The 23,755-nt window shown below is 39.2% G+C and overlaps 1 protein-coding gene across 1 annotated transcript; it reads right to left on the bottom strand.

The window, feature by feature from the left end:
* Positions 1-89: 89 nt before the first annotated feature.
* On the bottom strand, positions 90-22,282 carry RAD17 (RAD17 checkpoint clamp loader component). Its single transcript, XM_053300674.1, is given in 17 exon segments — positions 90-972; positions 3,706-3,763; positions 4,636-4,756; positions 5,522-5,668; positions 7,810-7,956; positions 8,112-8,197; positions 10,954-11,145; positions 12,262-12,373; positions 13,074-13,143; positions 13,225-13,350; positions 13,651-13,703; positions 15,994-16,130; positions 18,836-18,992; positions 19,651-19,734; positions 21,380-21,634; positions 22,204-22,239; positions 22,241-22,282. Coding segments are annotated over 17 exon segments (2,088 nt in total). The 5' UTR covers positions 22,277-22,282; the 3' UTR covers positions 90-701.
* Between the last annotated feature and the right edge of the window lie 1,473 nt (positions 22,283-23,755).

Raw genomic sequence — 23,755 nt, forward strand, 5'->3', positions numbered from 1 at the left:
AAATATAGAACCAATCAATCTAACAAGTTAGAAGCAACAGCAGCACTGATAGTTTGAATTTTACATAAGAAAGTTCTTAAACAGTTCAATTCATTGATATTGTACAAAGACTAAAATACTTTAATTCTCTTGGATAAATTAACAAAATATATCTCAGTCAAATTAAAATATACTGTACATGGCTTTGTTTAAACACATCTAAGAATACTATTTAATAACACGGCATTCATAGGTTTATTTACATATTAAATAGTACACAATTCACAACTTAGATGTTTTGTCTTAACATGTGAAAGTCTCAGGTTTGGACTTAACATGTGAAATGCTAACTTTTGACATTGTATATGATAAAATAAGTGGTATACAAACCCTAAATAAATGCATTTGCCCATAATATTTATTTCCACACCACTTTATGGGCAGGGAGGAAAAATTTTGAATTATACATAAGTTATGGTTCTATGATGTAAAATTAAAGAGAACTGGAGAAGCCCAACATCCTGTTATCCTCCATATTAGTTGTAACCCTGTGAAATAATTAATGTGAACTCATGACAAATCAGTAACGGTGTGAAGTTGTGATAAGTGACATTATCAACAGCATTTGTAGTCTGTTTTGAAAAGCATTCTTATAAAAATATTAGAACAAAAATAATAATGTTAAGAACTATCACAGCTTTGGGGTTGCCATTTTCCAACATTCAGTCACTATAATATTCCTCAATGTTTAGCTCGTCTTCCTCCATGATTGCTTGGGCTGCTATTGGCTGAGGTTGGCTGCTGGGCAGTTCATTTGCATTAGACTGACTGGAGGAAAGAGGGAATTCATCTAGTTCATTATCTTCACCAGTTTTGTTTTTCTTCATTTGGATGAACACATCTGTGGGTTGCATGTCAGCAAAATCCCTTTCATCATCACTATCCAGAACTTGTATTGCAGAATCTTTATCAGTAAGAGTTTCAAGCTTCAACCTATGAAAACATTAGCAGTTGTAAGATTTCAAAAGCATAATAAATTCCACAAGGCTCCATAATGTCTCCAATGCTTTTTAACATCTACATGAAACCACTGGGAGAGAGATCATCAGGAGGTTTGGTGCTGGGTGTTATCAATATGCTGATAACACCCAGAGCTACTTCTGCATGCAGACCTAATCAGGAAATGGCATATCTTCCCTAAATGCCTGCCTGGAGGCAGTAATGGGCTGGATGAGGAATAACAACCTGAGGTTGAATCCAAATAAGATGGAGGTACTGACGGGGACGGGACACCCAAGACATGGTTTAGATATGCCTGTTCTTTTTTATTTTTTTAATTTGAAGGGGAAGAATAAACATCCACTCTCTTTCCCCATTTAAGACTGAGATCAAGTTGGTCATTCATAAAACTCTCCTCTTCTGTCTCATTGACTTCTGGAGTTAAGCTAATTGAGCAGAATTTCTCAAACACGGATCAAGCAGACTCTTTGTAGATGAGCAAAAGTCACTACAGTGAAAGGAAAGCATTTTGTTTGCCTAGTTTTTAAATAGGCCTAGTGAGAGCCATTGTTGGTGATTAAAGTGGATTACAAATAATTTAGAGTTGGAAGGTACACTGGAGTCCTCCACTCAAACCCCCTGCTCAGTAGGGATGTGCATGAACAAGTTTGGCAGTCCTTTTCCAGACCACTAAACCAGTTCAGAGGTCCAGCAGTTAGGCATGCACACGCACGTCGGGGCACTTCTGGATTTTATTTATTTGTTTATTTTATTCTATACATGTGTATACTGCCTAGATCGCAAGTCTCTGGGCAGTTTACAACAAACACTGTCCGGGGCTGCAAGGAGATACGCAACAGCCCTGTGCCAGTGGTTTTGGTGGCAGTGCTGGCAGGGGAAATGCGGTGTGTGTGTGTGTGTGTGTGGGCACCCCCCGCCACCACTAAACCATCTGACCGACGGTTCATGCACATCCCTACTGCTCAGTGGATGTTTTGCTTAAATCTGTACTGGTGTGTTCCTGCCCAATTTCACCACTGATTGTGATCCTCTAGAACTGCTGAGTTTAATTGCAAAACCAGCTGCGGGCAGCTGGAGATAACAGGAGATAGGCAGCATGAAGGAAAGTGGTGTACACAGCACAGAGTGTGGGATGTGTGCAATGATGCAACAAGCATCATGTTCCCAATGATGTTTCTAGGTTGAGGATCTGGAGTGGACAAAGGGTACATGCAATTTCTTAAACTCTGAATATGGTGGAGCGTTGAAATATCTTATGCTGAATTGCAGTTTGACAAAATAAGAGTATTTTATATTTACATTTAAATGCAATTGAATGCCTCAAGCCTTCAAAATGTGACAATGTAAATAAAAACTAAAATAAGATCTTGCATTTGTTCAGTGATTCCATATAGATTTAGCCTACATACAGTGGGTATTGAAAAGAATCACCCCCTTTGATAGACCTTAAATTCTGGTTCCCTTACATCCTGAAATGAAAACACAAAGAAAATTCCTTTCACCAGCTGTACTTATCCAATGCAACCTATAACACCCAACTGAAAAACATCACAATTACAGTCCAGAAAAAGTGTCAGAAATAAAAAACAAGAATTACTGAGATTGAAAAAGGATCACCCCCCAATGTCAATATTTTGTTGAACCACCTTTTGCTTTAATAACAGCCTTGAGTCTGTTGGGATACTTCTCTATCAACCTTGCACATCTAGACGGAGCAATATTTGCCCAGTCCTCCATACAGAACTGTTCAAGTTTGGTCACATTGGATGGTAGGTGTTGGTGGACTGCTATCTTCAAATCTCCCCACAGATTTTCTATGGGATTTAGGTCTGGGCTCTGACTGGGCCACATGAGGAAGTTCACTTTTTTCTCCTTCAGCCACTGTGTGGTCAATTTTGCTGTGTGCTTCGGATCGTTGTCATATTGAAAGGTGAATCTTCTGCCCATCCTCAACTGTCTGGCAGAGGGTAGCAGGTTTTCTTCCAGAATCTGACGGTATTTTGCCCCATCAATTTTTCCTTCTACCCTAACGAGAGCCCCAGTCCCTGAGGCAGAGAAACACCCCCACAACAGGATGCTGCCACCTCCATGCTTCACTGTAAAAAAAGTGAACGTCCTCATGTGGCCCAGTCAGAGCCCAGACCTAAATCCCATAGAAAATCTGTGGGGAGAATTGAAGATAGCAGTCCACCAACACCTACCATCCAATGTGACCAAACTTGAACAGTTCTGTATGGAGGAGTGGGCAAATATTGCTCCGTCTAGATGTGCAAGGTTGATAGAGAAGTATCCCAACAGACTCAAGGCTGTTATTAAAGCAAAAGGTGGTTCAACAAAATATTGACATTGGGGGGGTGATCCTTTTTCAATCTCAGTAATTCTTGTTTTTTATTTCTGACACTTTTTCTGGACTGTAATTGTGATGTTTTTCAGTTGGATATTATAGGTTGCATTGGATAAGTACAGCTGGTGAAGGGAATTTTCTTTGTGTTTTCATTTAAGGATGTAAGGGAACCAGAATTTAAGGTCTATCGAAGGGGGTGATTATTTTCAATACCCACTGTACAACCTTCAGTATAGTCAGTGAGGTGGGAAAAGCGATGATGATTGCATGAAAGAGTATTCAGCTTTTCAACATACAAAATAAACATAGCAGACCCTTGCCTTTTATAAAAGCTTTTTAGGAAACAGTATTAAGAAGTGTACCTTCGAAAGTGTTTCTTTAAAGGAAGCCTTCCAACATCTTGAATAAAAGTAATCTGAGCTGAAGAGATATACATGAAAATATTTCTTAGATTGCACTCAAAACTGTATATCCAAAATGCACCTTACACCCATTTTATTTATTTATTGGGCATTTTCTTACCTACCACCTGCCCAATTCAATCTGGAAACTGTATATAACAAAGCCAGAAGTACAACTGTACAAGTATCCATAAATTATAGGAACTGGTTTATAATTTAAGATCTAAAATTTCATTTTGAAAACAATAAAAGACTGACTTAGGGTAGCACACGGTTTAAATCACAAAAGCATAATTAGCGTCACTGCACTGGCAGACTGCTACACTGTTGAACAGCTTTCACAGGTAGGAAATTCTTCCTAACTTCTAGCTTAAATCTAAAGCTGCTTCCTTGTCATTTCAACACATTCATTCTAGTTCTACCCTCAGGATCAACAGAAAACAAGTCTGCTCTGTGACAGCCCTTCAGATATTTGAAGACTGCTATCCTATCCCCTCTTGGACTTCCCTTCTCCAGGCTAAACCTACCCAGATCTTTCAAACATTCCTCGTAGGAGTCTGTCAGACATCTTTGTTTCTCTCCTCTCCTATGAACCTATTCTAGTTTCCAATGGCAAAGCAACGTTGGTGATGGCCTGTGTGTAATTGTTTTGGCATTTTACTAAATTCTCAACAAATTTTACATTTTACTAACTTCTCAACAAATATATTATGTGAGACTTCCTCAGATGCTTTGCTGAAATCAAGATACACTATGCCCACAGCATTGCCTAGCTCTACAAAACTAGTATCTTGGCTGAAAGAGGATATGAGATTAGTATGGCATGACAGGTTTGGGCTTGTAAGAACTGTGAATGCATATTCTGGACAAACGTTAAAAAGTTTGACATACCTTGGTTTCTCATAGGATTTGTCAGCATAGCAAGGTAAGGTAATAGCTGGGTCTGAAGACAGAGTGGTGGTAAACAGAACCCTGAAAAGAGGAATTTTGCAGCAGCACAGTTTTCTTGATACTATAAAGGAGGCAGGACAGACAAGTACAGTAGTTATAACCAATTTTATCAGTAAAACTGCAGAATCTCTGTTCTGCTTCTCTACTAGTACATAACTACTGTACATCAATTAAGAGTTTAGCTAAGCTTCCCAGTCCTTTGAAAACTGATTTTTAAATAAGGTTTCAACACTATCCTATTGAATTGCTCTGTAAAATAGCTATTGAGATTTATGAAATATATACTCAGCAATTTCAAGGGGATTAAATCCAAGTGTCCCCCCACCCACCGCATTTTAGTTTTCCTATAGATTATATAAATGGATTGCTCTAAGGGTAGTCCAAGTCAGTTTTAACATCAAGCAGTTATACCCCATTCATTCTATGCATCAAGATTCCTTGCAGAGCCACAAAGGATGCTGGGATGTACCTGATCAAAGGTTACTTGAAAGTAGCCTGTAAATATATTGCCTCTTGGGTTGTTTGTGCAGCCAGATTAGCTCTAAATGACACTGTGTCGATGACTCATCCAGAATATTTTCCTTTGCTAGATGGGGCAACACATTCTAACTGAAACCTAAATCTTACTACTAATGCTCTAATCTTGTAATTGAGATGTTTATCACAAATATGCAAGGCAAGGCAATGTTGCAATAGCCAGCACTGTGTCAGAAGAAAATCACATTATGCAAACTGAGTTTATTTGATTCTATTTTAGGTCATTACTCGAATACAGAATAAAGTAAACAGACTTTTAACACACATTTTCTCAAAATAGATAAACTACCTTTTTATTAATTAGGAACCACTGTGGTTTATGGAGGGGCCGAAAGCCCATTCCTCCTTTGTTCTGTGCAGAGGTTCTGGCTCTGTTTGAATGCATCATGCCCCTTGTGGCCACAGACGCGCTATATTCTCGAAGTATAGGTCGTGCCTACAGAAGGTAATAAAACTGAAGCTGTAGAGTTACTTATGGGACCTGAAACCAAGATTAAAATTAAACTATTCAAGTGCGCCACATAGTGGCATGGTTTAGATGCTTATAAATGAGCATTAGGGAGCTGCATTACTCTTTCACAAGAGGAGAATGCAAGTTTCCCACCCACCCACTTTATATACAAAATCAAAGAAATGCAGCTCAGTTTATAAACATTAGAACAAACCAGGCTATAAAACAGACATAGGACATCCTGGTTTATTCCAGAATTAACATGAAATGTGGAACTGGAAGGCACTGGGTGTGTGTGTGTCTTGAACACTGTATGTCAGTGGTCAGTCACCTTCTTTCCTGTGCCACTCATGCCCTGACTCTTCAGCATACTAGGCCAAGTAGACCTCAGAGAAAGGACACCTCTAAGTGTACTGCCAGGCTAGATATGGATACAACAAATATTTACAACTAATGCACTCCGTTGACCACTAGGCCCTACAAATTACTCATTTCCAAGCCAACCTAGCAATCTGTGTAACTCAAGTGGCGACACAAAGGCCCTGCTTCAGGCCCTTGGCTCATTTCTCTAAGTTCTCAACTCCTGCCTGACCCTGACTGTACCTTCAGATGCTGGCCCTCTGCTAGACTGTCGCATTTGACCCTGTCCTGTCCTTGGTCCAGCTCTGACCCTCTGCTCAGCAACTATTGACTACAGCCGTTCCTAGTACTTAGCCAATACAAAAGAGAAACTGTGGCTTGTTGTTTTAAAGTGAAAGAAAAACCTTTCACTCTCTTTCTCTTGTATATGAGGAGGGGTGGGGGGGTGGGGGATGCAAACTTGCAGCTGCTTTAAGCTCATTTAAGCACTGGCCAGTGTCTTATTAAAGCTTATTAAAGCATGAAGTACTACAGCCTGAAAAGCAGGGAAAGGTCTGGACCCATAAATAGGTTTAATCTTATGTGCAAATTTAAAAATGTGTACTTTTAACCAATGAGAAACTGGGCATTTCTTGGAGGTAAGTAGTATCACAGTCACCTGTTCATCTGGACATGGTATGGTCATGAGATAATTTTACCTCATCAGTTTCATGTGGGGAATATTAACAAATGTACTCCCACATTTGTGGGATTTGTTATACTGTGCTAGGGAGCCTGTTGGTTCAAGCACTTTCCTAAGTGTTACCCGATGTGACATACTCATAAGAAATATTCAATATAGGACAATATTCTCATGTCAATAAATGAAAATGGGAGTCAGACGATAGATAGGTAGGCTCTAAGTTGATTTAGGAAATTTTAAAAAATTGAATCAATAGCCCTATTGTGCTTAATCGATTAAAACCCTATTCACACATTATGTTCAGTATTTGAACAATCTGTATACAGTATACACAGGTACAGATCTGAATTCAGATACAATTCACATGTTATGTTAAATGCAGGTACAGCAGTTCATGTATCCTGCATTTGAGGAGGCCAGATTCACTTTTAAAACGAATGCAGATACAGTCATTAACACCAACACACAAGTGTGCAGATATTTGAATGCAGGTAAAACATAGAAGAATTATTTATGCAATGAAAAATAGTCCTGCTCAAGTTTGGGAGCTGTGCACACTCCCATTTTCTGACTGTGTGCTAATTAGAAAGAAAGAAAAATGTAGGAGGAACAGGCACTGATAATCTTCTAGCCTCCTGCTGGGTTTTAAGGGTTTTCAGCAGCTGGGTACAGCTACCATATTCAGCAGCTGGCTAGGACAGAGCAATCCTACCCCAGCAGAAGGCTATCTGCCAAACTTGGGTAGGATACTTGTCCTGCCCTATTTCTCATCATGTGAATGAGTCTAATGTCTGAAAAGGGCTTCTGTCTAAGTTATGTAAATTACAAGACTATGCAAACCTGAAAAAGTACAAGCTGAACTGGATAAATATATACAATAAAGCTGACACACACTGACAAGCGCTGAATCCAGTCACTTTCTACGTTATTTGGTTCAAAATATTTGTTTCTGTCCTGAGATTTACTCAGAATATTTACTTAATATTTATATTCTGAGTAAACACAGAATATTTACTGAATTGCTTTCACAATTTAAAAGTATAATACAGAATTCAAATATAAAAAAATAAAAATGAAACCTTACATCCCAGTTACTGCAAAGGAAATCAGCAGCACTCAAGTATTCACTGGCTCTCACAAGATCATCTATATCTGAGAAAAAGTCTACATAGTTTTGGTGAAGGTATAAATTAAATAAGTCTCCAAGCATGTGTGACTTTTCTATGACGTCCTGATAAAGAAGAATACATACAATTAATGTTATACAACACAAAAACCAACATTTAGAAGTGCATTGAATTAAGATCATTGTTTTTATCCAGCACTTGCATATGGCACTAGAAGTACATTTTTACTAAATTAATAGCAAGCAGTAAAGGTGTTTACCTCAGGTTGAACAAGCAAGGGATCTCGTTCATATTCTGATAAATGAACAGGTAGGCGAGGAAAGTCCAATTCTGTTGCTGGTTCTCCTATAAAGAAATTTATAACACACTACAGTTATATATGATCAGTTTGTATTGAACACTTATTTTAATTAGTTACTACTACTACTACTACTACATTTATATACCGCTCGTCAACCAAAGTTCTCAAAGCGGTTTACATAGAAAAATTAGTAAGACATCAAGAAGATGGGTCCCCTGTCCCCAAAGGGCTCACAATATAGAAAGAAACATAAGGCAGATTCCAGATATGGCCACTGGAGGAATGCTGTGCTGAGACTGGATGGTGCCAGTTGCTCTCCCCCTGCTAAATATAAAGAAAATCACCACTTTGAAAGATGCCTCTTTGCTTAGTTAGCAGGCATGTAAGGTGAGCTAAATAATTAGTTTAAATTAGTTAGGATTCTTGGCTTATATGATCATATGAAGGGCAAGAGACTAGAGGTTTGTTTAGCATTCACACTTTGCTACTATTGGTGAATATGGCTTGATTTCTTTTGCCATCTTTTCTACCTGAAGTATGTATGTATCTATGTATATATCTATCTTGCTAATTCTCTAAGGCATACCCAAGGCTAATCCCATGTGTGGCAGCTCTTGCGTGAGTTCGCAAGCAGAAGCACCTGACTGGGCAGTGGGGATTCCATATGCAGATAGAAAGGAGGAGCCTGTGATAGCAAAAGCACCATGGTGATTGGGCAGTGGGGATTCCATATGCAGTCCAGATAGGGAGGAGGAGAAGCCTGTGATGGTTAAGGTCAGTTGGAATGCAACTTGTTTGTAGAGGAGAGGGACAGACAGACAGCAGGGGTCTGCGAAGAGAGGGGTCGTGAGGGAGGGATGAGCCCCTTCAGGAGAAGGAGACTGCTGTTGTGTGAATTGGATGAGGAAACAAGATGAACAGGATCTGTTAACTCAGGAAGGGAGAGAGAGAGAGAGAGAGAGAGAGAATGGAGGGAAAGAAAGACAGAGGCAAAGAGCAAGTGTAGGAGAGAGAAAGAGAGAAAAAGAAAGGAGGAGAAGAGAGAAAGGTGAGGCACGGGCCCAGGCCTGTCAGCGACATGAGGAGAATGTGTGGCTATGGTGGTGGCGGCGGCCGCCACAAGGAAGGGCCCAGTCAACCACTGCTGCTGTTTGGGTTTACCAAGAACATTGGCAGAGGGAGGCAGGCAGGCAAGGGATGGGACCGGGACTGTCAGTGGCCTGAGGGGAACGAACAGTCATGGCTGTGGCAGCAGCGAGGAAGGGCCCAATTAACTGCTGCTCCTGCGGAGAGGAGCAGGAGTGGGGCTCGGGTGAGGGTGGGAAGGTCTCTGGGGATAGGGGCTGCAGCTTGGCCAATAGGCACCAGCAATGCTGGTGTGACCAAGAGGGGTGAGGGGGGTGGAGTAAAAGGATGGAGGAGTGACTAAGAGGGGTGAGGGGAATGGAAACAACCTGATGGAGGAGACACAGGAGTGCAGCTCAGGGGAGGGTGGAGAGATCTCTAAGGTGAGGGGGGCTGTGGCAGGGGGTAAGGGACAATCAAGTACTAGCATGCAGATGTTCTGCACGGGTTAAGCTAGTAAATAATATTGTGTTCACATAACAGTGGGATGGCCGATGTCAAATAGGAAGTTTCCAATTTTTATTAGTGAGTTTTTCAGCAATACAATATGCAGAAGTTTTGCTTTTCCATCGACTTTGTAGAAGATTATTTTATATATATTTAACTTCAGAGAAATGAGCCATTGCATATTCTGATATTTCTGTGGAAAAGCATGTAAATGCTGTCGCTTTACTGTATTTTCCACACAAACAAAATGGAAACCCAATAAAATCCATTAGATAACAGCTACTTTTTGTGGGAGGCAAAGGAGGCACTAAAGACTAGCACAAGGGTGAAGCAGAAAATTAGGCTAAAGCTTTCTGTCTTCACATATCTAGTGGTACTAATATGGATTCCAAGAGATTTTTAGTAGGTGTTTCATGTCTGCTACTAGTAAGACTGACTCAATAGTATCCTATGATCTATTAATACATTAGACAAGCCCAAGGCCACTCAAAGAGGATTTAGTGTTAAGTGCTTGTCAACAGTAGATCATGCATTGCTTAATGCAGCTGAAGCCTATTCATTGATGTTAACATAACCCCTCCTAGATAAAATTGGTTTGCAGTCCCCTCATCAAACACTCCTCATTCCATGAATACTGTCTTCAAACAGGTGGAGAACAGGTGCCTAGAAGGGTTGCAATTCCAGAGTATGAGAAATGAAATTGTTTCACATCTGGTTTAGCCATGCATAGATTAGTAAAATGAACTGCATGTACAGTAAGACTTCATATAGTAGTGGAAATAGGATGGATTTCCTGCTAGCTAGTATAATTATTCTCAGTTGGTAAAAAGAGAGCAAAGAGTTCTTGGGCTACATGATGGCAGTTCAAGTGTAAGCAGAAAAACAGACCAAGAATTTCCTTCCTTTAAAAATAAATATATATGGAAAGGGCAGAGATAACCTCTTAATGGCGGAAATGAGTGGAATGTACCTTATGTTATAAGCTGGTCTGAGATTAGAGGAAATGAAATGGCTCACTACAACTTCAGAGAAACAAAATCTTTTCATATGCATCCTTATCATATGAAAAAAGGAGTGATAGTCCAAGTGGGTAGAAACAATCCCTACTAACTGCATATTTTCTTAAAACAAATCAGACAAACAAGTTAATTACATTGGAAGCAAATATAGGATTATGTGAGGTTATTTTTTCCCCTGACATCTAAAAATAAATCAAAAGTTTTCTTACTTTTGCAGTAAAGTATTTTCCCCAAAGCATGGAAAAGAAAGATAGAAGCATCTTTGCCACCAACAGCTTGTACTGCCTGGCTTTCCAAAGGAATACCATATTTCTTTTTCTTTTTCACTTTAGATAATGTATCACATTTTAATGTAGAATTCCCCTTTCTGTGTGACCACAAGTTGTTCTCTGACGAATACTCTGGAAATCAAAACCAAGAGCATCAGCAAAGTGGTAGAATTAGAAACACAAGCTCCAGAACTTAAATAGAAAAATATGACACTTTATTAAGCCAAGAACTATCTATCTACAAAGAATATGAATCCTCTAATTTGTGTTTAAGTTTTATATTCTATTATACCCATTTCTCCCCATATTAAACATGAGCCCATAATGATATAAGAGTCGCAAGTCACTGGAAATTACTTGGAATAATATTGGGTTAAGTGTTGATATGAAGATCTCCAGAAAGGTGAACTAACTCAGACCTGAGTATTTATTAAATATTGCCATTTAGGACTGTGCAGGTCAGTAAAATCAGAGCTCCGACTTTACAGACCTTCACAGTCCTTTTCCCATTTGGATTATTCTTCATTTCATATACAATATCTAAAAAGAGCTTTTAAATAAATTCTTAAATATACTGTGCAATTATTCACTTGATGTCTGATGGTTATCACCAGAACATAGGAAGCTGCCTTACGTTGAGTGAGACCATTGCTCCACATAACTCAGAATGGCCGACACTGACTAGCAAGAGCTCTTCCATGTTTCAGGCCTTTCTCAGCCCTACCCGCAGATGCCAGAGACCAAACCTGCTTCCAAAGCAGCTGCTCTTCCACTGAGCTATGCCCACATCCCCAATGTACAGCCTTATTATTATGGTAACCAGTTTATATTGTTAGTTGCTATGAGAATCTGCAGGTAAGTTAGTATGACAAGATAAAAATCTTTGGGAGTGGGAACCAGACATGCAAGTCACACTGAGCTTAATATACAAATAGCTTATAATTTCTATGACAGTTTATGTCAAGTGTTCAGTCATTTGCTATTTTTTTCCAAATTATTGATAATTCAAAAATCCTACATCATGAGTTTATTCCAACTGACTTGTCTAGATTGGTATTTTGTCAAAAATTAAGTGCTGAAACTATAGCAATAAAAGTGCTCAAGTTACTCCTATTTTCTTGTCTGAATGACAATCTGAACACGCTTGCACATTAATATATTTTGCTGTGATAAACTCATTGCTCTTTTATTAGTCTTTTTTATTAGTCTGAACCAGACATATTGCCACTGAAAGAGTTCTATATTTACCTTTCCAAGAAGAAAACTGAAGACTATTTATTGCACTCCTAACGTCACCTGAGCATCCTTTGCAAATCAGTTCTAATGAGGCTTTGTCAGGGACACCACTCTTTTCTCCACTCTAGAAGGAAAAGTGAAAGTGACATTACAACTGGCACAGGTTTGACTGCTGCTAGATTGTGGGAATCAATATTTTGCCGCCACCTGTGCTACATGCCTTCGTGTGATTTATTGCCCTGCAGTTTTGCAGCCTAACTGCTTCTCTCAAGTGACCCCAAAATTAGACTTCTGCTAGTCTTCAGATCTAGAACTCCACTCTATGGCATCAGATGGCACACTGATCAAGTCACAGCACTCTGTGGTATCAGACAGAGATCCATTGTACATAAGGGCTGCAAAAATAAATATACAACCTCTATCAAGCATGTAGAGCTCACCTAAGGTAAAATAAGTAGGGGAGGCTGCACATATGAAAACTGTGCATAGACATCATAGCATACTTATTATATTTGTATCCCATGCCTTGTATATGATCCGTCTCTCTTTTTTATTCTCTGAACAACTTATGCTTAAAGATAGTGACTGGGCCCATTATCACCCAATAGGTTTTGTGGCCAAAAAGAAATCTGAACCCAAGTCTCCCCAGCTAAATCCAGCATCACAGCCAATACACCACCCAACTCATTTTAACTTCTTTTTTTTAAAAGTGGAATCATAACTTTCCGCCCTTCAAAATAGGTTTTCCTAATGTATACAACACAAACATGGTACATTTATCCCAAAGGCTGCTTTAATATGGACAGTTTTCAAATATGTCCTACCGTATCAGCCTCTGCTGCAGCTATTCGATTTAGAACTTTCATCATTATTGTTGGAGCCACTGGGTTAAAACTGAGAACAAGAAAAAGATTTCAAAGTTAGTTTCATAGAAAATTTTTGTATTATAACCAATGCAATTACTGATTTATTTACCTAACTGTAGCTATATGGAGCTCTTCCTGAATCTCCTTAGGGAATAAGGACCTCTGGTTGCTGGCTCCGCTGAAGCCATCCGATATTATAAACACAAGAGGGCATCTGCCTGTCCGCAAAAACCTCCTAGGATGCAAAATGAAGGAGATTCATAAGCTTAAACCTAAGAATTTTAATACCAGCCATCAAACATTATACTAGGGATCAGCAACTTGAAGCCCCTGGGCTAAATCTGCCAATCTGGGCAGTCATACACCCACCCTCCCTCAGTTACCACCAGTTCAAATGCAAATGAAGAATGTGGAAGAGTAACATTTGTGTGAGATCTGTTAGCAGGCCACTTGGGGTATGGGAAATTGGTGACTTGGCCCGTCACTAAAAATGATCCTTTGGCAAAGCTAGTCATTGATTAGACTTTAAACTCACCTCAAAATTTCATGTAAGCTGCTAGGATCACGATAAAAATGGTTTGGAATATCCTATTAAAAAACAAACACAATATTATTTCAGCATGCTTGTTGCACCAGTATTGCAGATGGCCCTCAGTCTTCAAGGACCAGTAAAATTACCACATACACATAGCCATGTACTCATGCTACTTTACATTAACAGCTGGCATCTAGACTAACTGAAAAATGCTGTATGTGTGTAACAACCCCCCTAGTCCAGGGGTGTCAAACTCAATTGGGTGATGGGCCAGATTTGATCCGGATACACCTCCGGGGAGCCGCACATAGCCTTGCGCCTTCTGTTGCCTTGTGCCGCCTTCTGTCTTCCTCCACCTTTCTCTCACTTTCTTCTGCCCTCCCTTGCCTTGGCACTTTAATTAGGTGAATGCACTGCTTTTACAGCAGAATATGCTCAGGGAAAATTAAAATAATTCTTGGTAGTTTTTAAAAGAAATTCTGAATCTCATACTTCCTGATGATATTCAGATACTAAATTTTGCATATACAATCCTGCCACTCAACTTAGCTGAAGGAACTACATTTTACACCAGAATGTGTTCAAGGAAAATGTTTGCATTTTTAGAAGAAATTCTGAACATAACCATAATATTTTAAATGTTATTGATCTCAATAGATTTTATAGCACTCAATATAATGATCAATAATGTCAAAACAACATCATGCCCCAAGAAAAGAAGAACCTCTCTTCCCTTGATTTATTAACTGATTGATTAAGTGCAGTCAAGTCAGTGTTGAATCTTAGCGACCACATAGATAGATTCTCTCCAGGATGATCTGTCTTCAGCTTGGCCTTTACAGTCTATCAGTGGTGCATTCATTGCTGTTGTAATTGAGTCCATCCACCTTGCTGCTGGTCATCCTCTTCTTCTCTTTCTTCAGCTTTCCCCAGCATTATGGACTTCTCAAGGGAGCTGGGTTTTCGCATAATGTGTCCAAAGTATGATAGTTTGAACCTGGTCATTTGTGCATCGAGTGAAAATTCTGGATTGATTTGTTCTAGGATCCATTTGTTTGTTTTCCTGGATGTCCATGGTATCCTCAGAAGTCTTCTCCAGCACCAAAGTTCAAAAGCATCAATGCTTTTTCTATCTTGCTAGTCCAGCTTTCGCATCCATAAAGTGTCACAGGAAAAACCATTGTCCAAATGATTCCCTTATCTTCCACTTATTTCTTTTTTCCTCCTACTCCCTCTTTCTCTCACTTCCCTCCTCTCCCCACTCCTCCCTTTCCAGAGAAAAAACATCTTCTGACTTGCCTTCTTTCCTCCTCCTCCCTCTTTATTTCCCCTCTTCAGTGCTTCATGCACTAAAAAGCCAACCACAAGGGAGGGAGGAAACAAAGCTTCTCCTCTGGGGAGAGAGAATGTGAGAGGCTGGCAGCAGGATGAAGAAGGAAGCTGGCCAGCCAGCAAATCATAGATGTGCTGCCTATTCAGTGTGTGGTGGGGCAGGGGTGAAAAGTGGCAGTAGCTTGTACCAGGGCTGCTGGCTTCATGTGGACTGGTCAGATGAGCTCAGTGGGCCTGATCTGGCTCACGAGTGGGCAGTTTGATGCTCTAGCCCTAGCCAAGCCATTGTTACTAAAAGATAAATCCACCCTATAGTGTAGGAAAGTGTCAGTCAAATAACACTGATCATAATAATTCAAGTGTCCTGTAGCAGAGTCAGCTTATGCACAAAGAAACATAAACACAATTTTTAACACAACCCATTAAAACCAGGATTGGCAATATTTGAAAATGGAAAGGTGAGGAACCAATGAAAAAACTAGGACTAGGAAGTAAGAGTTAGCAAAATTTCAAATAATCACTCCCATTCTGTGAATGTGCTTTATTTTTATGGATGACTTCTATTGTCTATTCTCTTTTCGGGGGGGGGGGGTATTTGTTTTATAGTGAGCTATCAGCACCTAATGGTGCAGTGGGGAAATGACTAGCAAGCCAGAGGTTGCCAGTTCGAATCCCCACTGGTATGTTTCCCAGACTATGGGAAACACCTGTATTGGGCAGCAGCGATATAGGAAGATGCTGAAAGGCATCATCTCAAACTGCATGGGAGATGCCAATGGTAAATCCCTCCTGTATTCTAACAAAGACAACCACAGGGCTCTGTGATCGCCTGGAGTCGATTTACTTTACCAGCATCTAACTCAGATACAGGTATGTAAGCTTTTTTAGGCAGCAGCATAGTTCATCAGTTTATTCACTTTATTAAAAAATCAGGGAATAGAGTTTAATTTTAAGTAGTTCATTTTTTTAAAAAAGTGTTTGTGACCAAAGTAGCCAGCTATTTCTACTTACTTCCACAAGAATAAGTCTCTTGTCAGTTTCCATGGATTCTCCAACCATCTGAAGCTTGGTATATTTGTTTGCTCTTAACAGAAACTCTTGAAAGAGGGTGATCTGGCTCTGATAAGGAAGTATCTGAAAGTCCTTTTCTAGAAATAGAAAGGCTCATTTTACAGCAATGATTTCAACATGAATAACAATATGAAGATTGAGTGTCTGAGGTAGAGATGTAAAAATTGCCAGAAATTGCAATTAAGTTGATATAACGGTAACTATATACACATACACATGTACTCCAGGTGAAAATTTTAGACCTCTTTAATGCATATCAAAACAAATAAAAGATCTTCCAACCTTAACCAACATGTTTCAATGTCCATACATCATTATCAATGCTCTATTTCAGGTAACTGGAAACACTCAAGATTAAGTACAGTGATTGAAACGAAAAAATCAATCCATGGGCAGGAGAAAGGCAGTGCTGGGGTGGGATGGGTGGGGGCAGAGGAGGACGAGTAGCTCTTAACAAAATTAACCCTTTTATAGGCCAATAAATCTCACTGCCTCTCTCATTTCCTCCTTTACATTAATAGTTAGCTGTAACTGTTCAATAGCTTCCCTAATCTTGCGCTTCACTACATTTCCTTCATTAGTCAGAATAAACATCTTTGTTTGTCCAGCTCTTCCTTCACGTTTCTCTTTCAGAAGTTTAGCCCAGGGTTTCAAATGGTCTTATTACTTTGAATATCTGCTAAATGCAATTTATTCCTTTTTATCAGGAGTCTCCCTGTCTCCCCAATATAAAATTCTCCATATTCCACACATACAATCTGGATCTTATAATCCAGAAAATTTCAAATCATTAGAAAAAATGTTTTTCCTCTCAGGAAAACACAAAATATTTAGGGGAAAATTGAAATGTATTTAATACTCTTTGTAAAGTGCCCTTTACAGGCCTAAAGTCACACCATTTCTTTAGGAGCATGTATGATGTAAAACCTGCTTTGCTCATAATATTGATCATGTTTGTTAGGTTTGTTGTTTAGTTTATTCAGGCAATTAGTCCAAAGTGTTAAAAGTCAATACTTTTAAATGTTATTTAATTTGTTACAAATGGACTGCAATCTGCTAGACTTCAAGGAATCCAGCATCTCTAAGTCAGTTTCTTCCATTTTCAACATCAACTTTTTGCCTGCTTTTTATAAGCTGTCAAAAACTATTTAAGAGAGGCAGGCAAAAAGTTGAGTGTGTGTGTGACGGGGGGTGGGGTTACATTCAGTGCAGCACCCTGCCAATTGAAGAGTGGGGCAAGCATGTTCATTCTGTGCATCCAAAAACCACGTCCTCATTTCTACCAAACTAATAGGGCCTCTGTCACTAATAACAATTGTATCATTGTTGTCATTAAGAGCCTCCCATTATTTCCAACTGGAAACTTGTTGCTGCAGTGACAATGTTATTCTTAGGAGCCATGGAAGCCCTGCAAGCTTGGTATTTATTTTCTACATTTATATCCTGCTCTTCCTCCAAGAATCCCTGAGTAGAAGAGAGGGCGTGGCTTGGGGATGCACAGAACAAGTGTGTACGCCCAACTCTTGGCTCATTGGGGTACTGCGTAGTAACTAAGCCACTATCAACATTGTAATAAAACAAAGTTAGTTATTATGCATTCTGGACATAGTTCTCCTCCAGTGACAAGCAAATACAGAAATTACTCACTTTCCAAAAAAAAGAAAAGAAAAAAGGAGTGGGGAAAGCGGTGAGGGGACTTATTTAATACAATTTTGCTACATGAAACATTGTCTAATCAGTCTCATTTTCCTAAGCTATCACTATCAGCTGGGGTGCACACAAACCGGTTTGGTGGTCTATTCACAGACTGCCAAACCGGTTCAGAAGATCGGCATTCAAGCTGGTTCGAAGGTGTGTGTGAGGGTTGCTTTAAGTAGTGGGGAGGGTGCCCTTACTTCCCCTGCTGCATTTCCCCCTCCAGCGCCGCTTCCAAAACAGCTGTCGCAGAGCAGCTGTATACCCTCTTGCCACCCTGGTCAGCATTATACCGGAAGTACATGACATGCTGACTGGGGCAGTAAAAAGGTATACAGCTGCCCCACAACAGTGGTTTTAGAAGCAGTGCGGGAGGGAGAAATGTGGCAGGGGAAGTAAGGGCACCTTTCCCACTGCTTAAAGCACCCCGTCCCCATCATCCAGGTGTGCACGGAACCAGTTCTGTGCACGGAACTGGTCCCATGCACATCCCTACTATCAGCTATCACCATTATCTTCCAAGAAGCAGCTCTCATGGCTGCTTCAGATCCTCCATTTTTATCATCTTAATTAATGAGATGAAATCATCTTAATGAAGTATGAAAACTAAATTGCCCAGATTGAGACAAGTCTCACCCACCAATCATGTAGATTACAGGGACTGGATGGGCTGCATAGGTGTAACTTATATCTGCAAAAAAAGAGCAATTCAGCCATAGTCTATACTGAACACAGGACACTGCTTTGAGTCAGACTATTAGTAAATCTAGTTCTGTACAGTCTACACCTCCCTTCAACATAACGCCTCGCCGCCACCTTCCACAGCTGCCCAGCATATCCTTTCTGAAACTAGACATTAGAATTACAAGCTGGACACCCTCTGGGCTTCTACAAACCCTTCAAGATATCTAATACAGCTTCCTAGATTAGTCCACTGCATGGAACCCAGTCCTGTTGATTTCAATGAAACCTAATACTATTTGATAGATGGACTGTGATACAAGATAAATACACAAAACTACCAATGTATTCAATATGTTCTGTTTAGCAAGTTTGAAGTTGCAAGAGTTTTTCAGTTAGGCTTTACCATGGCTCAGAGCATCTTGGAAATCATCTTTCTTGAAGTCTAGCGATATAGGATTTATCCATTCCTGCACCTGAATGCCAAGGTCCTTGGATAATATTTCCATAGTTGTAGACTTTCCACAGCCTGGAGGACCAGTTAATAATAAAATAGAGCCGCCCTGCAACAAGATACCATATCATTCTAAACTGAGCGCAATATTTAAAGGAAAAGAAAGGGCTGGCCTCAGATAAAAAATAATTTATTTATAAATAAAACCTTGATATAAGGACTTAATATCCCCCCCCTCCACAATCCCACACTTTCAATTAGCACAAATGTTTTATTACACTTTTACAAGTTTAAGGTTCTTTTCAGATAACATCTAATAATCACGAAGAGTTGGTTTAACGTAGTGGCTAAGAGACTGAGCTGCGAATCAGGATCTCTCTGGTCCAAATCTTGCCTGTGCCATAAACTCACTAACTTAGACAATCTCCTCTTAGATAATCTCCTCCTTCTCACCTTCAGCTCCTCAGCTGAAATATGGGGATAATAATACTTACTTACCTTACAAAATAGTTACAAAGATTACATCAAGATAAGAAAATTATCATGCTAAATCTCAACAACAGATTATTGCCTTAAGTACTGTGACACAAATACTAACGCAAAATTAAATAGCTCCTCAGTTCATTGCTGGTTTTATTTCCAAATATTTTAAGAATGATTTGTCTAAAAAAAAAATATGTTTTACCTTAAATATAGAGAATCTACTGACTATAAGGTATAGAAAATCTTAAAAACAAATTTAATGTCTTAGGTAAATCAAATGCTACCTGTTTCGGCTGTCTTTGCCATACTTGAGTTTTAAACCAGGTTTCTACTTCTTCAATTTTCTTCTTGTGAATAGCAAGCTCATTCTAGTGAGAAAGAACAGGAATTCATTATCCATGTAAGATTAAAATACATGTTTGCATTGCAAACTAGATTATAAATCCTACAAGGGCATTAAAATGTATGCTTTTGACTGCCTTCGATATAAATTAAATATATGGGTAAACAAAAAAAGAGTTGGTTGCTTTTATCTTCTGTCTGTTGGAGATCTTGCTATATGCTTGGAGGTCCATTTTAGACTAGGCTAGGGATGTACACAAACCATCCAACCGACGCTTTGGCGGGTGGGGGTTACCTTTAAGGGACTGGGAGGGTGCTCTCCCCCACCCCCTGGCTGCATTTTCCCCACCGGCACTCTCGCCAAATCACTGGCACGGAATGGCAGTGTACCTCTTTGCTACCCCAGTCAGCATTGAACAAGAAGTGCCGAACCTCCAAACCGATCTGGCAATCCGGAAAAGGACTGCCAAACCAGTTTGGGCAAATCCTGAAACGGATCTGGGGATGGGGCCTTAGCTCAGTAACAGAGCATCTGCTTTGCATGAAGAAGGTCCTAAATTCAATCTCTGGCATCTCCAGGTAGTACTGGGGAGGGACTCCAGCCTGAAACCTTGGAGAGCCACGGCCAGTTAGTGTAGACAATACTAATCTGGATGGACCAGTGGTCACCAGTGGCAGCTTCCTATGTTCCAGACTCCCTAGAGGCCTTCAAGCCCAAACAAAAGTAATGATATAATTTTATTGATTGGTTCATTTATTGATTTCTATACTACCCTTCCAAAAATGACTCAGGGCAGTTTACACAGAGAAATAATAAATAAATAAGATGGATCCCTGTCCCCAAAGGGCTCACAATCTAAAAAAAGAAGAAGAAGATAGACACCAGCAACAGTCACTGGAGGTACTGTGCTGGGGGTGGATAGGGCCAGTTACTCTCCCCCTGCTAAATAAAAGAGAATCAGCACATTAAAAAGGTGCCTCTTTGCCAAGTTAGATGTTTGAGGTTTGATGTCTTAGATCTTCCTGAATCTTTCATACTTCAAATGGTTTGACTTGCTATCCCTGGTAAATAAGCTAAAATGAATGGAGCAGAATGGAGGACTCCATTTGCAGCTTGCAACAAATTGCGGAATACCAGGGACAATGTTATTGCCATGCATCACAGCCTAAGTCTGGACCCAGACTTTCCACACACTAAAATACTCCAGGACCTCCTGAGTATTTCTGGAAAGGAATGTATGCGTGCGCACACACACGCATTCATGTCAGCCCATCTCTAATAAATGGCTCATGAATAATGGTCTTATCTACACTGTAAATCTGTGTTGCTAGAAACTAACATAATGTAAATAAAGTTGTGGTAACAATGAGATTTATTTCATTAAATGTCATAATAGTTTATTAACAAATGCAAAAAAGGTGGTTAGTGCAAATTACAAGTACCACAGCCCTCCCTTGTTTGCAAATAAATTTTTGTCTGTCACATTGATTCAGTTGAACAAATTTCCAAGTATAATTAAAATCAGGACATAAATCTCACACTTTTCGTTTATCCTATCTTTGTAAAATTCTTTATAAAGCAACAGTTTCCCTGCTCTCCTTTAGAACATGCCACTTCAAGCAATATAGTTCTTTGCTTTCGATAAAATTGAATTATAAACTAGTCTCTACCTGAGATGTTGGTTTGTATTTATCAACCCATGCTTCAGTTTCAATGCAGTTTTGTTTGGAGAGTTGATATTGTTCAGCGGTAGAAGGCAACTTTCCTTTTTTTCTCCCACTCTTACCACTGTCTAGCAAAGATAAATGCTCTTTTCTCTTCTGATGATGGTTAGTATCTGTAGGTGAATTGCTAGGAGGAATGCTAGAAGATGATTTTGTATTCTTACGAAAATCAGTAAAAGAAGGCTCCACCCAATCAGTCACCTGGCAAAATGCAAACATATGAAAATTATTACAGTGGTTTCAAAATCAATGATTTTGTACAATTTGTATGTTATTGATGCTTGTCTACAGTACAGTAGCCCAAGTTTTCCCAGTACTACTGGAAACTGACAGATAAGAATCTAATTGCAACCAAGTAAAAAGTTTAGGAGCTTTTATTAAGCACAAGAAAATTTAGAACAAACATAAAACTAGCAAAATAATATCTAAATATAAACACAAATGCAACCATTTATGATCAGAAATGATTCTATAGCACTTTGACATGTCCATTTTAAATACTCATTTAGATTATGTTCAACGGAATGTATTCTTCTCCTTTTACAAAAGAGGCTACAACACAATCACTTATTCAAAACAATTCATGAATAAACAGAGAAGGATTTAGCTGTGGTTTCAAAATTACTATTGTCTGACAAACTACCACAGTCTGAGTACCTCAAGTTGCACAAATATAAAGGACACAATCATTGCTGGCACTGGCACAACACTTGTATGTGGAAGGTGTGAACAAAGTCTTTTGTTAACATTTTAAACTTATCATCACTCACTTTAGCTGGAACTATCTTTCTTTTTGAAGAATGTTTTGACATCATCAACAATTGTAGTTTCCATCCGGAACATATGACTACTGGATCCTTAAAAGAAGTGACCTGAAAAAGTGTGTGTGTGGGGGGAAACCTATATAAACAAAATTCAGAACAAATTTTTAAAACTTTTAAACCAGATACAACAACTTTGCAAATAATTACAGAGCGAGTAGCTGTTGACTCTCTGTATTACTCCTTCTCCCTCCCACACCATGATATAACCACTCTTTTTCTTTCATTTAAAGAGGCTACTCTTTATGGCCAAAAGAGAGAGAAACTGCAAATGCTCTGAAGCCTCCATAATGCTGTCTGATGTTTAACACAGAAAAACCCTTTGGTAGATGCATGCACAGTTCTAGTAACTCTTCTAAAAACAGTTAATACTTTAAGGCTAAAAAGTATGCATGCAGCTACCACAGCAATATTTAAATAAGATTCAGTTCAATAAAGTTTGCATGTGTGACTTGACACAGAAGAAAAATGGCTGGGGTATGAACAGTTTCCCCTCATATTTGAGGACAACTTACCACAAACACTGGCAAATTGCATGGCTAAACTAGAAGGTTAACTTGAACTGTATATGGCCAGTGTTAACTATATATGAATATACATCAGCTGTAAGTAGAATGTCTTAAAAGAATATTTTCCCAAGTTTTAAAAGTAAGTTCAAGAAGAAGTATTTATAACAGCAGCAGGATCATGAAACTTATAGTTTAAATAGGTTTCCTCTATAAAACCTAAGACAGACTCATACTAACACTTCAAAAGTAATTATCAGACAAATGAGAAATAGATTTCAGAAGCAACAATTAAAGCATATGCTTAAAGCCAGAGTGAATATACTGTAGGTTTCACCTAAATCTAGTGGTGGTGGAGTAGTTCAGAATTTGTCTGCATTCAGCAACATAGGCAATAAATATAGATATTCCACCTCCACTAAGAACTTATCGATAACAAAGATTATCTGTTCTGGAGAATTATAGAACATCTCTTCAGGGTGTGAAGGGTGTGGTGGGGGAGAGTGTAAATTTGGGATTATTGGCACAAAGGAAATAGACACTAGCAAGAGAGAGAAAAGTTACCAGTGTGAATCAAAAACAGGAAGTCAAATTGTTGTCAAACTCATAAACCGCACAAAAGGTTTACCCTATCACTTAAAAACATAAACAAAGTGCATTTTGATGGTTTTATGGACAAGCATCCATAACATCCATTCCAAAGGAAAGGAACATTTTTATGCCATTAGGAAAAAAGGTTGCTATTTCAGACGTTCTTTTTCCTACGCCGAAAGTTCCCTTCGTTTACGAAGCAGGAATTAGAAGGAGAAGAAGCAAAATCAGCCAACTTTGTGGGCGAGGGGGTGGGGATGTGGAAAGAAACTTTGGCAACAATCTTTAGGCTGCCACAGACGCTTAGTCATAAGCACGCTTATTAGCGACTAAGCTCTCTCGTGTTGCAGGACACAGCACTATAAGCAAGCATGCAGCTTGAGGCTGCATTGCAAGTACGCGGA

This window comes from Hemicordylus capensis, chromosome 2 (assembly GCF_027244095.1).
Source record: "Hemicordylus capensis ecotype Gifberg chromosome 2, rHemCap1.1.pri, whole genome shotgun sequence".
NCBI lineage: Eukaryota > Metazoa > Chordata > Lepidosauria > Squamata > Cordylidae > Hemicordylus > Hemicordylus capensis.